At 34.6% G+C, this 13,031-nt stretch overlaps 1 protein-coding gene across 3 annotated transcripts; it reads right to left on the bottom strand.

The window, feature by feature from the left end:
- Nucleotides 1-83: 83 nt before the first annotated feature.
- Nucleotides 84-6,924, bottom strand: LOC136775329 (2-phosphoxylose phosphatase 1). 3 transcript variants are annotated; one of them, XM_066730009.1, is made up of 7 exons: nucleotides 6,389-6,924; nucleotides 5,090-6,289; nucleotides 4,884-4,971; nucleotides 4,565-4,813; nucleotides 3,056-3,223; nucleotides 2,383-2,948; nucleotides 84-2,211 (listed from the first exon to the last, which is right to left on the bottom strand). In XM_066730009.1, the coding sequence occupies exons 4-7, from the start codon at nucleotides 4,653-4,655 to the stop codon at nucleotides 1,465-1,467; spliced, it is 1,572 nt and encodes a 523-aa protein (XP_066586106.1). In that variant the 5' UTR covers nucleotides 4,656-4,813; nucleotides 4,884-4,971; nucleotides 5,090-6,289; nucleotides 6,389-6,924; the 3' UTR covers nucleotides 84-1,464. The 3 variants fall into 3 exon arrangements, with proteins under 3 accessions (XP_066586106.1, XP_066586104.1, XP_066586105.1); XM_066730007.1 differs by having other exon boundaries at nucleotides 5,090-6,924; XM_066730008.1 differs by having other exon boundaries at nucleotides 4,565-4,971; nucleotides 5,090-6,924.
- Nucleotides 6,925-13,031: the final 6,107 nt, after the last annotated feature.

The raw sequence follows: 13,031 nt of genomic DNA, 5'->3' as shown, positions 1-13,031 counted from the left end.
AATAATAATCATAATATCTTTATGTATTAAACAAAAGGTATCGACAATATAACATTAAATCAACGAATATTACTCTGTAAACTTTTGATAAACAAACAACAATTCGTTTTTAACTATCATTTGATATATTAATAAAAAATGGAAGATGTAAGCTAAACTTGTGTGTAAATTATGCCAATGATTACATGTTGAAATTGCCAAATCAAATGATAGTTAAAAGTTAAAGGTACATTATCCGTTTTAAGCTCTATTAAATTTTTAGTAATACAATATTATTAAGTTACAAGCAATACAAGAACAAATTATGAATAGACTGTTGGTCCAATAAAATATAATGCGTTTGTAACGAAATTAAACTTTACAGATAAAGATAAAAAATATGTATAAATTGTAAACTATTATTTTAATAGTTCAAAAATTAAGATTTGAGCTGCAGGTAGTTGAGCTAAAAACTGTATAAGGATTATAGAGAAGGATAGTTTTGTATTTGTCACTGGTCGTTTTTGCCACAAAAATGTGCAAGAGTGATAGAGAAGCAAATAGCCTCGTCACCCTATAATTCTATTATTTACAGGTTGTAAATATTATTTACATATATACAAAACATTGTATGATAAAATATATCTTACAGAGTGAGCTATGTACTATAGCCGGGATGAAAAATTACTGCATAAGTGGGTGTTGGTTTGTGGAACAAAAGAATATTTGCTATTTCGAGCCATGTTACCTTCTTCTTCTAACATAGTGTAATATCTATATCAAATTATGTATTAGTGCTTGAAAAGAGACACATGGCCCAGTGAATGTTTCTTCTTCTATCCATTAGTACCAACTTACAGTCCCACAGTAGCTCCCATTATAATAATAATACAGAGCTCACTCTCTGATCTTACAATACCAATAATTAATTACTTCTCATACGTCTAAAGCTACTTTCAAAGTTTTCTGTCTCGATAAGTTAATATTAAATTTTTTGTTTTAAGAGTGCAAATCCTAGAATTCTATCAATTTTTATCTAACAAAAATTTCTTAGGTTAAACTCTGATAGGAAAGTGCTAAAGTTCCCTTAAAATAGTTTGAAATACTTTGGTGTGAGCTCCAACAGTTGTACAAATCTTTTAACAATTTAATATATATAGGAATCATTTAGATCAGATAAAGGTGCTTGGTTTTCTTATCTACAAAGAGTGAAAAATGGTTTGAAAATGTTGTAGAATATAGCTTTAAAATTATAGGAGAAAGAGAAACTTTTATGATTTGAAATATTTCAGTGTTAGCATCGAACAATATCTGGAATGTTATTGTTATAAATAACATAGTTTCTAAACTATTCTTGATACTTGTTAAATTGTTCTTTTTCACAAATCAGAGTTTTTAATTTAGTTCTTATATGAGACCACAAATTCAGTTATTTTGGCGTCATTAAGACCAATTTTGCTACTGGATATCTTTTTCCTTTTAAGACTACCCATGCTTGCGAATGGAGCAAGCATCCTTGAAATTCGTTGAGTTAAAAGGTACAAAATAATCATCGTGCAATTGCCTAATAATAGTTTCGATTGGGCATAATCTGTACTCTTTTTTGATCCTGTCAGAATCCTGATTTCTGTCGGAATAGCTGACGCTGTAATAATTAGCGTTCTTACAAAATGGTATTTTCTGGGTGAAATCTTTACCATTGACGACTACTCTAAAGTAAAAATCACTGGCTACGTGATTTTCGTTTCTCGGATTGATCTTGTAAACTTCGATGATAAATCTAGACGCATAATGTGGTGTGACTACTTTTTCAGATACAATGCCCAGTGCAGTAGCGAGATACTCCAAAGTTTTGTCATGGCCAGAGTACAAAACTATCTTAGGCTTACCCTCGGATATAATTCTTAACATATAGCTAACAATGCTACGCAGCAGGCCGTAAGATCTGAGTAGTCCGTATTTTTTTCTGCTGTTGCTTTTTGCAAATTGTTTGGCTTCCCATTCAGTGTAAGTGAACAAGCCTGTCACATGCTCGGTTTTCACACAGATTCGTTGTGTCTCGGTGTCCATGCAGGGGAGGGATGCACCGTGGCAGGCATACGTTAGAAGAGCATCTCTCAGTGTATTTGGATCCGTACTTTGGGTTTGATCCGGCATTTCAAACACCGCACTCGATGCTTGCTTGATCAATTCCCCCACAGCAGGATGAGATCTCAGATGGTCGGACATTTCCTAAAATAAAATAATAAAATAAATTATTATACATACAATAATAATATTTTCCTCGCAAAACGATGAATAGATCCTTTCAACTTCTAATCTACAATTATATTAAAAGAATAAGTTCTTTTTCAGATGTCTAATGAAGAAGAATATATGTTGCTTCAAAAGACAGGAGCTTGCCTTAAGATACTGTTTGAAGAATTTTTCAGCAGCTGGACAAGCGCAGTCCATGTTGCAAAAGGCATAGCTTTGACTCTCTTGGAAGGTAATTTTGGCCAAATTTTGGAATCCCTCGTTCTCCAGGAACGCGTATAAAAGCGCGACGGCGCTTTGCACGGTTCTCCTGTATCTGGTGCTAAATACCACAACATCCTTGGCTGATATGGTGCCATTGCCGAGATTGAGCTTGTGATAATAGGCGTTCCTCAGGAGGATTCCTGTCTTTAGCAATTGGCCAATGCCAAGAGTCGTTAGTTGTCCTAGTCTGCAGTCTCTCGAATTGCCCGGTAGCATGGGAAAACCATGGAAAGGGCCCAGAAATTGTGCCCAAGCTGCTCGGGAGTACGTCGTGACGTTCTGAAGGAAATTCTGGTAATTTTGGTAGATGGTCTCCAGCTCTGGTAACGAGCTAAAGTCCCCGGCGCAGTTAATGTTACTGATATTCCGGATGTGGGCCAAGGGTCCTCTATCCCCATGCCTAATAAATACCAGAATTCCTCCCAGTGTCAAATTCCCATCTAACTTTCCTGCAAAAAAGTGTAATTTTAAATTTTACTGTTTTTTTACAATTACATAAAAAGGAATATTTTATTATAGTTACTACTGTGTGACTCGAATTTCCAATTGAATTTACCTTCAGCTTCAGCAGTAATGTCAATCGGCGCATTGCACAAACGAAAGATTTTCTTCGTCTTCACGTCTGGTTTGAGATTTCTGGGAAATTCACGAATCGACAGCTCGCTGCCGTAAACTCTGGTCTGCATGGAGCTTTTTTCATCCACACCGATGTATTTGTACATGCCTTGAAAAAAATTGAAACATTCCAATGAAAATTTAAATATGCATATAACTGCTAATTTTCAATCATAAAACGAACGAAGGGTTATTCGTTATTGTTATACCGAATGTGCAAAACATTCATGTTGGTACGAATTATTAGCACACCCTGTATTTGAGCAAAGATTTAGAAAAGTAGAACATAATTCTTTAAAGAGTCATGAGTATATTAATTACTTTCCGCAGCAGCTTTTCACGGTGCTTTTCTCGCTTTTATCAGTGTATCGGTGTGTCCACGCCATAAAGCCGCACGCACACACGCTCGCTCCCGCATAAATACGTTATTAACGTCACTGTGATAGTGTTTATTGTGTCCTTCCGTCGGCAAAGATTTAAATCGCGTAACTAATTGCAGCACGGCTTAAAATTGAAATATGCTTCGCTGAAAAGGTCGAGCTTCGCACAATTCCATTTTCAACTAAAAAGCATTGTAAATTATAAACATCCTTTTTTCATAATAATGTAGCTTAAATTCGTATAATTGTTAAAAAAAATATAAAATTCTAATTAAATTATGAGAGCATAGCGATTAAAATCTTTCTCGTTTATATATTATGCTTTTCAAGAGACACTGTAGTGTGTCTCGACCGTCACACACAAGTACCTATAACACACACACACACATATATATATATATATATATATAATGTAGTTTATTTAACACTTTATATAAATGAATTAATGGTTTATAATCTATGCTCATCCAAATTCTTTTCTTGTGAATGAATGTGTTATCTTTTGTTCAAGAAGCAAAAAGATTGCAGTAAACTTTGTTACTTCGTATATAACATTAAACGCGCAGTAATGTGCCAAGAATATTGTTGAGAGATATCTCCTAGATAGCAAAAAATGTCTAAAATATCATAAGATATTTATAGTACAATGCATATTCTATAAATATACTTTACACGCTTTATGAAATTTTGTGTTATCTGATTTGTCACTTTCCAAATAGCATATATTGTGTCGAAAACGTTTTTAAAATGCGGCAACGTTTCAAATTGAATACGGAAACATTTTAGGAACGTTTATTCTGGTACAATGTGTATTTTTATAATATTTGAGCATTATTTTCTTGCAATATTTTTGAAAGCTTCATGTAGTTAGGGACTCTTATGCGATATAAAAATAAATAAAACCCATCTTAAGGTAACGATCTCGCAGCCGTAAAATTACCTCTAAAAAGAAAAAGTAAAAAAAATTAGGCCATGCTATTGGAGGTGATGGAAATTTAAGGGGATTTAGAGATAAGGATGAAAGCTATGATGGTGGTGGCTTTAACCGTGGAAGTTTAAGAGATAATTACCGGCGATAAGTAGGAAAATCCAGACGCTAAGGATGATATAGCAGTAGAAGGCCCGATGCTGATAGGAAAGGCGAACCATTTCCGCGAGCATCTTGGGGCCTCAGGCAAGAAGATGGACGGCGTTTCCGGTTTGGCGTAGACGTGCTCGATGGCGATGCCGATAACGATGATGATAACGCTGACACCGACGGGGATGGATGGATGTCACGAGCCGAGGCTGCATTCTCGTTTCACCTGCCACTAGACAGCCTATTCGACATATTCAATTTCAGCCGAAAATCCTCGAAAACACTAACAAAAATCCTCTCTCAAAGTTTACCGCAATTTTGCGTTCATCCACTTCTCTCTAATTGCACATTCAATCCTTCCGCTTTAAGATCGAATAACCATCATGCTGACCAAAATATCTGAAAAAATTTTTAAATTTGTTGTAAACTTACATTTTTTTCTTAGTAGTGATATTAATTTATCCTCGAGATGTTAGTCTTTATCTTCTTGCTGTTGATTATAAATATATCTGCATACCTTCAAAAGACATCCTTCGTTTATTCCAATCTTTTTTGTCTCTCTGCATATTCCCACCTTTCTCTTAAAAAACTGGTCCTATTATTATAAAAATGAATGCTAACAATACATTCTTTTTTATTTTTAGTTAAAACGAATGTAATTTTGATGATTCGAACAGATTCTTATCATAACCTCTTTAGTTCCAAATTGTTTAAAATAAAAAATGACATGAGCTCTTTTTTATTACGACATCACTTTGACGTCATGCGTTTCTTATATTTGTAATAAGATTGACTTCTCACATTCTCAACGAACATAGGTGGTAAAAAAATGTTCATTTATCAAAATGTTCTATTTATATTTATATTCTTCATAAACGAGAGTTAAAGAATTGAGACATTCTCAACGATCCGATATTTCTTAAGAAATCCGTTGAATCGTTTCAAACCGTAGTAACTTTAGTTGAGGCAAGTCGAATTTTTCAAATTTTCATTCATTGCGAGACACAGCGCCGTTCTTGGATCGCACCATTGGGGGAAAAAATTTGTTAACCTTAGCACAATCCGAGTCTTAAACAAACAAGATTCGTCGCGCACACAGCATAGCAGTCGACTATAAGCGAAGCACAAACAGCCTGGAGAGGACAACCAACATTGGACGGCAATTCTCGTAAGACGAATGTGATTGACTCTTCAATTGTATTTCAGAAATCATCAGGTATCTCGTCGCAGTGTATATGAACGAATGATATGTGATGTGAGAGAAAATTCGTTCGGGACATCGAGGTGATTCGTGCCCGTGTACAGGTCCGCAGTGAAGTCAGGTTAGGTTGGCTGGAGAGTTCTGACAACAGGTATTTAAAAAAAGTCGTCAGAACTTTTGCTAGTTGTTGGCGTATTGGTTGAAAGTGTTGTTGTAGTTGGATGCGTAGATTATTGGCGAGTGTCGAAATACGGAGAGAGAAGAAGACAATGTAGCAACGGCGTCGTGGAATCGACTTTTCGTTTACTTGGCGCGTAGGTGCCGGTTCTCCTGACACAGGAGTAGGTTAGCCTCTGGCGCAGGCGTCATATTCCCCTACATTCCTCCCTCCATTCCACCACCCTCTCTTGCGTCTCTCATCCTCATCCACTTCCTACACCTTCCTTCCTGCTACGTCCGTTCTATTATGCCCGATGTCTTGTTTTTCATCTCAGGATTTACCGCCATGAAAAGATCCTGCGAACAATCGCAACTTTATAATACCTTCCTCGTAATATAATACCGTCTGTTTTACAGCTGGACATTTTTAGTATCTCGGAGCTACCTTCAGTTTACCTCTCTAAACACTTGTCATCGATCAGCCTGCCCCAATATGCTGGAATAACCATAATTACTAATTGGAATTGCTTCCGAAGTGACGAGATTGTAACTACTTCCTGCACAATTTTGACACGAGTCTAATGATTGGGAATTTGGGTAACATTAGATTTTCTGACAGTTTGACTTTGTACAATTTCCATTTATATATAATCCAGTTTTGGTCGATGATGTGATAGTGGAATATAATAGCTATTAGAATAGAGATAAAGTGCAGATAAACAAAAAAGCAAGAATTATAATTATACGTGACTTTGAATTATCTGAAATCTACCATTTCTTTGCAACAATTATTAGGTAGGTTGAAATTTCAGTGAATAGCGTGGATTGCCTTTAATTGCCTCTGGGATGGGATACGTGAAGTTGGCTACGTTATGTTACTCGCGTTCCACTTCTCTTTTAGGCTCGTGAACAATTATCGATCAGGCTCTTCAGAGCAGAACGGGAATGCGTGTATTTTTAAAATGTCAGATACCAATTCATATGCACTCGCTTCACTTTTAATAAAATGTATAAGCTAGATAACTGTTGTTTTTTTTCTTCTATTTATTTTACAAATATTTTAACAATTGTGATTACAAAGTGTTGACTTTTCTTTGTAATTAGTAAAATTGTGAAAATTTTAAAAAGTGAATCCTACTAAAGGAATAAGGAAGAGAACAAAACTTGTCTCAAGCATAATTTTTATTATTATAAAATCTAATAATAATCGATAATAGAATATTGTTTCGATTAAGTTTTATTGGTACAATACATCGTTATCGGTAGATTAGTACACTCTACTTTGTTACTTTTTTCTATTGAAAAAAAGGAACTAAGCATGGGTAGAAATATTTAACATCCAAGTGAGAGATTCTTATGGCCAAGTATGTTTAAAGGTATCGTGAAGTTTTCAGTAGTTATTTCTCTTCAAAGCAGTTCGGCTGTGAAGAAAATTAGGGTCAATGGTTAGTAATTTTTCCACTTGACTCGTGATACTAGAAACTGCTTTTCCAATATGACGATAAAAACAAATGTAACTAAAAGAATACCTTAACTATTTTTCAATATTAAGCGATCGATATTTGCTTTGAAGAACTGATAAGAGCAACAAATCGATACAAACCATTCTCCTCGCTATTTTGGTAAGAGTATCAAAGTTATCATAAGTAGGGAGTAAAGAGAACCGAGAAGCACGAGTTTTTGTCTAAAAATAAATGTTCTACTTGAATAACACTTATGATGATAAAGTAAATGATGTGACTACTAGAAATGTAGATGGCGATGGGGGATTTTCACGTTCCAGCTTGGATCTGGATGAGCTAAGGGTAAAAGTGATCGATGGTGGGTCCAAATGGGTGAGAGGGTCAGAGAAGTATGAGAAAGAGCAATATCATCTGTATGGATAAGTATGGCGGCTAAAAATAGAATGGTGAATTGATCGAACAGGTTTTGCGGAGGCTTAAAAAGTGAGCTGGTGCACGTGAGACTGGCGCAAAATCGACTTTTTCTGTTTAACGAGTATATTGCTGGTCGATCCTGTCAGCAGAAAAGGTTAATTTCAGACGCAGACGCTCTTTCAAGGACTTCCGTTATTTTTCTCTTTTTCCATCTTTTCATTTTCCTCTCTCGTTTACCTTACCCTTATTTTTTCCCTCCTTCCCGCGTCTACCCTTGCTCGACCCTCTAAAAATTGTCTCTCTTTATCTTTTCCAGTCCCTCCTTCCCTCGGTTAGCTTCCTTTTCTCTCTCCTCCACTTTTCCACCTTCTTTAGAGCGCTTATTCCTCCTCTCATTTTCATTTTCATATACTCGTTACCTCCTCCCCCTCCCCTCCCAATCTTTTTTTTCTTTCATCCACCACAACTACCCTCTCAACCACTGGGCACCCTTAATCTTCCCGACTTTTGTCTTATCGTACTTTGTATTCCGTTCTTGTTTCACTTCCGACTGGAGTCTTCAGCTTCCCCCATTGCCATTCCGAAAGAATCCACCAGATAACAAAATTCGCTCTGCAGAAGCGAAAGCGGTAACTGCTGAAGGAAGGAAATCGCTCATTTACATATTCACAATCGCGTAATACAAGCAATGCACTTACCACGCGAAAGCTTGCGGTGCTTTGTGATCTTGCAAGATCACATGACTTCTCTTGAGGCAAACACCTTTCAACATCTTCTCCTTTTTTCAAACATACACTTGCTATCATAGATTAAATGCAGTATTTTTAATTGTTACATATATATATATATATTTACAATCTTTTAATTATGATTTGTGCTGTATTTTTATTTGTGATCTTGGAGAAAATTTTAAATAAATTATTTTTATTAAAAAAAAATATAGTCCTCTTTTTTTAATAACTTAATTTTTAGAGCACAAGGGTAAGCCTTGTGTACCTTCTCTTCCTGTTAAAAAGTTTTCGATTATCATTTAGGTTATTCCATTGCATCTATTCTCACGAGAAGAGTTTTGAGTACCTTGAAAAGTTATTCTTTCAACTATAAGTACTTTTTCTTTTTGCAAGATCTCTGAATTTTGTTCCACTCTTTATATACATTTTTATAACTTTTCGATAAAATCTTGGGTAATTATTCAAGCTCTTGTTTCCTTCACGAACCTTTCACTTTTGCTTGATTTTTTTATGTATGCATTATTCAAATTATATCCTTATATTTCTTAACGTTTTTGTGCATCTTGGCTGTTTTAAGATTTTAACTTGAAAAATAATTTTAAATTATGATGTATTACTTAACCAAGTTACACGAATATTAAATTTATTTTAAGATCAGGTGAAAATTTTCTTGTTCATTTCACATGTTAGACATTTTAAAATTTGCTGGTTACTCAAGAAAGACACGAATAAACATTAGCATGACTAAAAATAACGTTAATAATTATTCCATTTTTTCTGTTACATAAAAATAGGACTTGACAAATTAAAAACTTGGAAAGGACAATACTCTCGAATTGCCTGTTTCCTTTCAGCCAATTTACGAATAATCATACTTCTGTATGAAAGAATAAAAGTTTCGAAGATATAAATAGAAAACTGGAGTTCTCCTCCATCTAACTTTGTCTCTGTCATTACCAACAAAAATAAAGTATGTTGCCAAATACCAAATTTGCCACTGGATAGAATTGCTAAAAATCGAAAGATATAAATTTAACAAAATTTTAATATTAATTGTAAAATGCAAATTAATGTTTAGGTGAAAGAGAAGAAAATGTGAAAAAATGCAGACATTCATATGGACGAATACAACATGAATTTGAACGAATACAAATATTCATAGCTTTGCAATTCAGCAGCGAATCGTACATCGATCAAAAATTTCACAATTGGAAACAATTTGGGGGGAATTGTGTTAACGTGAATCGATAAAACGATGAACCACTATGTAAATTTCAAAGATATTCACATACGTTCATTAATACCTGCATGTAGGACGAATAATAATGCATGCAAATTGTGAAGAATAAGTCTGGAGTTTAAAGTATTAAAAAAATGGAGAATAGGATGTTTGTGGTAGTTTTGAGGAGGTGATGGCAAGTGTGAGAATGTCTGGAAATGGTAAGTGTTGGTAATAACGACATGGCAAATGTTTGCAATTGTGTGTCTCCCTCTCCTCTCGATTTTATCAATTTCTCTCTTTTTCCATCAGGGAGAGCAGCGTTGGATGAGTTACCAGAGAGTAACTCGACTTAACTGCTTGGATATGAGACCCCTGTACCAACTCCACCACCTACCAACAATCTAGCCATCAACTTTAAATGGAATATATTTACGTTTTATAGCTCCATGTTATGCATATTTTGCCATAATTCGACTCTTGCCTCGTTGTTACCATTTTATATATATATATATATATATACTTCTGCTTTATTTCCTCTTTATGCAGGATATTTTTTTCATGACTATATATATATAGGAGATTTATAGTTTTACTTCACTATGATACTCAATTTTACCAAATTTTATTTAATTTAACAGTAAATGTAGTGAATGAGATTATTCGATAAAAACTATTCAACTGAAAGAGCAATTGAAAAAAACGTTTAAAAATTTTAAATTAAATGAATTATAATATATATATATATATATACATAGTTAAATGTATAAATGTTACAGCTAAATAACATGGCTGTGTATAATAGTGCTGTTATAGAAACGCTCTTGTATTTATTATCACCCTATTGTATTAACCTTTCGTCTTTTTTCTTCGTTAAATGCTCGACGAAACTTGTTGAATATAAAACTTTGTTTACCCATTTAAGTAAATATAATAATTTTGAAAATTAAGAAAGTTTATATACACGTAGGAAATATGATTAATTATTAGGAAAGTGTCGATAATGAAATAATTTGTATCCAACCGGAGATCCAATCTGTTTCACTTAAGGATGAATTTTACTTGCCTATTTCCGTTTTGCACACGCAATGCAACGTGAGATTTTAATTCGATACTGGCCACGTGAAATGGCGTGTTCTTTCAATGACTTTCTGATTGCGTAAAAATCATTGCAGGACTGATCGAGAACTGTAAATTGCAGCTATATTTCAAGGATCGTTTTATCCAAGGACCCCCCCCCCCCCCCTTCATCCTCCTACTTTATATTACACTCTAATTAATCACGATGATAATCATCATGGTCATGGGTAAATTCCACACAACCTTGGCGTCATCCTACAAAAATTTTAATTAAATAATTTTGTTCTCTCAATCTTTGTTATTGCTAATTCCATGACATTGTATATATTTATCAAACTATCTCCTTTTCAAATTCCTCTTTCGAAGAAAGATTATTGTAATTATCGTTATCAGTGTAGATCATCGTGAATTTTCATGTTACCTTGAAATTACAAAGAAGTTTAATCCTCTCTCACTTACTTTTTATTTAACTCGTTCACTTATTAATACATGCACCTGTAGCTATCACTGTTAATAAAAAGCAAGAGTAGACGTGTGTGTTACGATATAAAAATTAAATTAAAATTAATTGGATTGTTATGATTTTTATCACCTATACATAAATGGAAAAAATAAATGAAAATATACGTATAGGTAATTTAGTCAGGTAATTCTTAAGAAAGTTAAGAGCAATTGGTGCATATACAGTTATGAATTTACAGATTTTTGAAGAAGAAATTAAGTGGTAGAAAGTAATTTCACTGAAATATCTCAAATATCATTAGGGCATCAAAAGTCATTAAAGCATAATAGATTTTAGATAACTATTAAGTCGAGGTATTCGGCTGAACGAAGAAAGCACGTGTATAGTTAATACTGAATTAGTTTAACGATAATAGGTCAGGAAACCGATTTCTATTGCTAGCTGCTGCATAAAATGCTAAAATTATCATGAATTAAGAAAAAGATGTTATAAGTATAATTTTAAATATAATTATTGAAAGAAAATATAAAAATTGTATATAAATATCATACAGAAACTGAATAAATAGGAATTTTCAGAATACAAGGTGCAATATTTTTGACGCAAAACAGAGGATTCTAAATTTTAACGAAGTTAGAGAGTAGTCTGTACCTGAATTTTGTAGGACTAGAAAAGTGTGTTTGGTAGATTTTCCAGAGAAAATTCATCGATTTGGTTCTCCGACTTTGAAGATAAATTTAAGGGTGTGTTTCCCTTGCAGGAATGTTTTACCTGCTCTCAGGTAGAACCTGCCATCTCTCTCTCTCAGGGGATTGTCATTTCTCCACACTCACACTAATGACACACCTGAGTGTTTATTCAACAGGTAACGTGGACCAAAAAAATTAATACACGTATGCAATTTGCGCAAGATAAAAAGTTGTCCAATTTTATACAAAGTTTTCCAACTCATTTTCACATAGTGCACAAATTCTGTATAAATGTGTGTGTACAAATATTTTCCAATTCACGTCAGCAGGTGCATATGTGTGTGTGTGTGTGTGTGTAGGAAAACCTTACACGTGTACATATTCGAACAGAGGATGATCCTCAGGGCTTGGCAAAAAGTTGCATAAATAGGTAAGCGACACTTATGTGGGGGGAGAAACGCTTTTACACGCGTGTTGTGATGTATTCACGAATACACATACGCACTCACACACTGGCATATTGCGAATGATCGTTGCCACCTGTGCTCTTTCACTGTGTGGGGGTGCAGGCGGAGGATTAAAGGAGGATAGGTTAAGTAGGGGTTGCAAGGGTAGGAATAAAGGGGAGGAGTGGGGGTAGTTCACGTTTTCCGCTATTGTGCTGCAAAACGTGTTTTCTGCCCCCTCCCCCCTCCCCCACCCTTCCAATCTTCTTTTTCCATCGCGAGGCTTTTACGTGTCCGTTTTTTCCGTACGGCAGGGATTTCCAGAGACCTTTCTTCCTTCAGAATGCACCCATTACCCCCCCCCCCCACCCTTACTCAAAAATGGAGTCCTTTCATCGCTATACGCCAATTTTAGCGAATTTTATTGACCCTTGTATATCGACCATTCCATTAATTGATTAATTATTCAGAATCAATCGGTTAAAAATTTTTTATTCCACTGTAACTGTACTCCTGTAATTTTTCACGAAAGCTTACGTATAATTTTCGTTAATAATCATAATAACGGTGAATATAGTTGTGGAAAAAGTCGAG

The sequence above is a fragment of the Prorops nasuta genome, unplaced genomic scaffold (assembly GCF_024137725.1).
Source record: "Prorops nasuta isolate Cenicafe-Biocafe unplaced genomic scaffold, Cenicafe_Pnas_1.2 PNAS00008, whole genome shotgun sequence".
Lineage (NCBI taxonomy): Eukaryota > Metazoa > Arthropoda > Insecta > Hymenoptera > Bethylidae > Prorops > Prorops nasuta.
The sequence above is the reverse complement of the archived record's forward strand: the minus strand, read 5'-3'. Positions and strand labels throughout refer to the sequence as shown.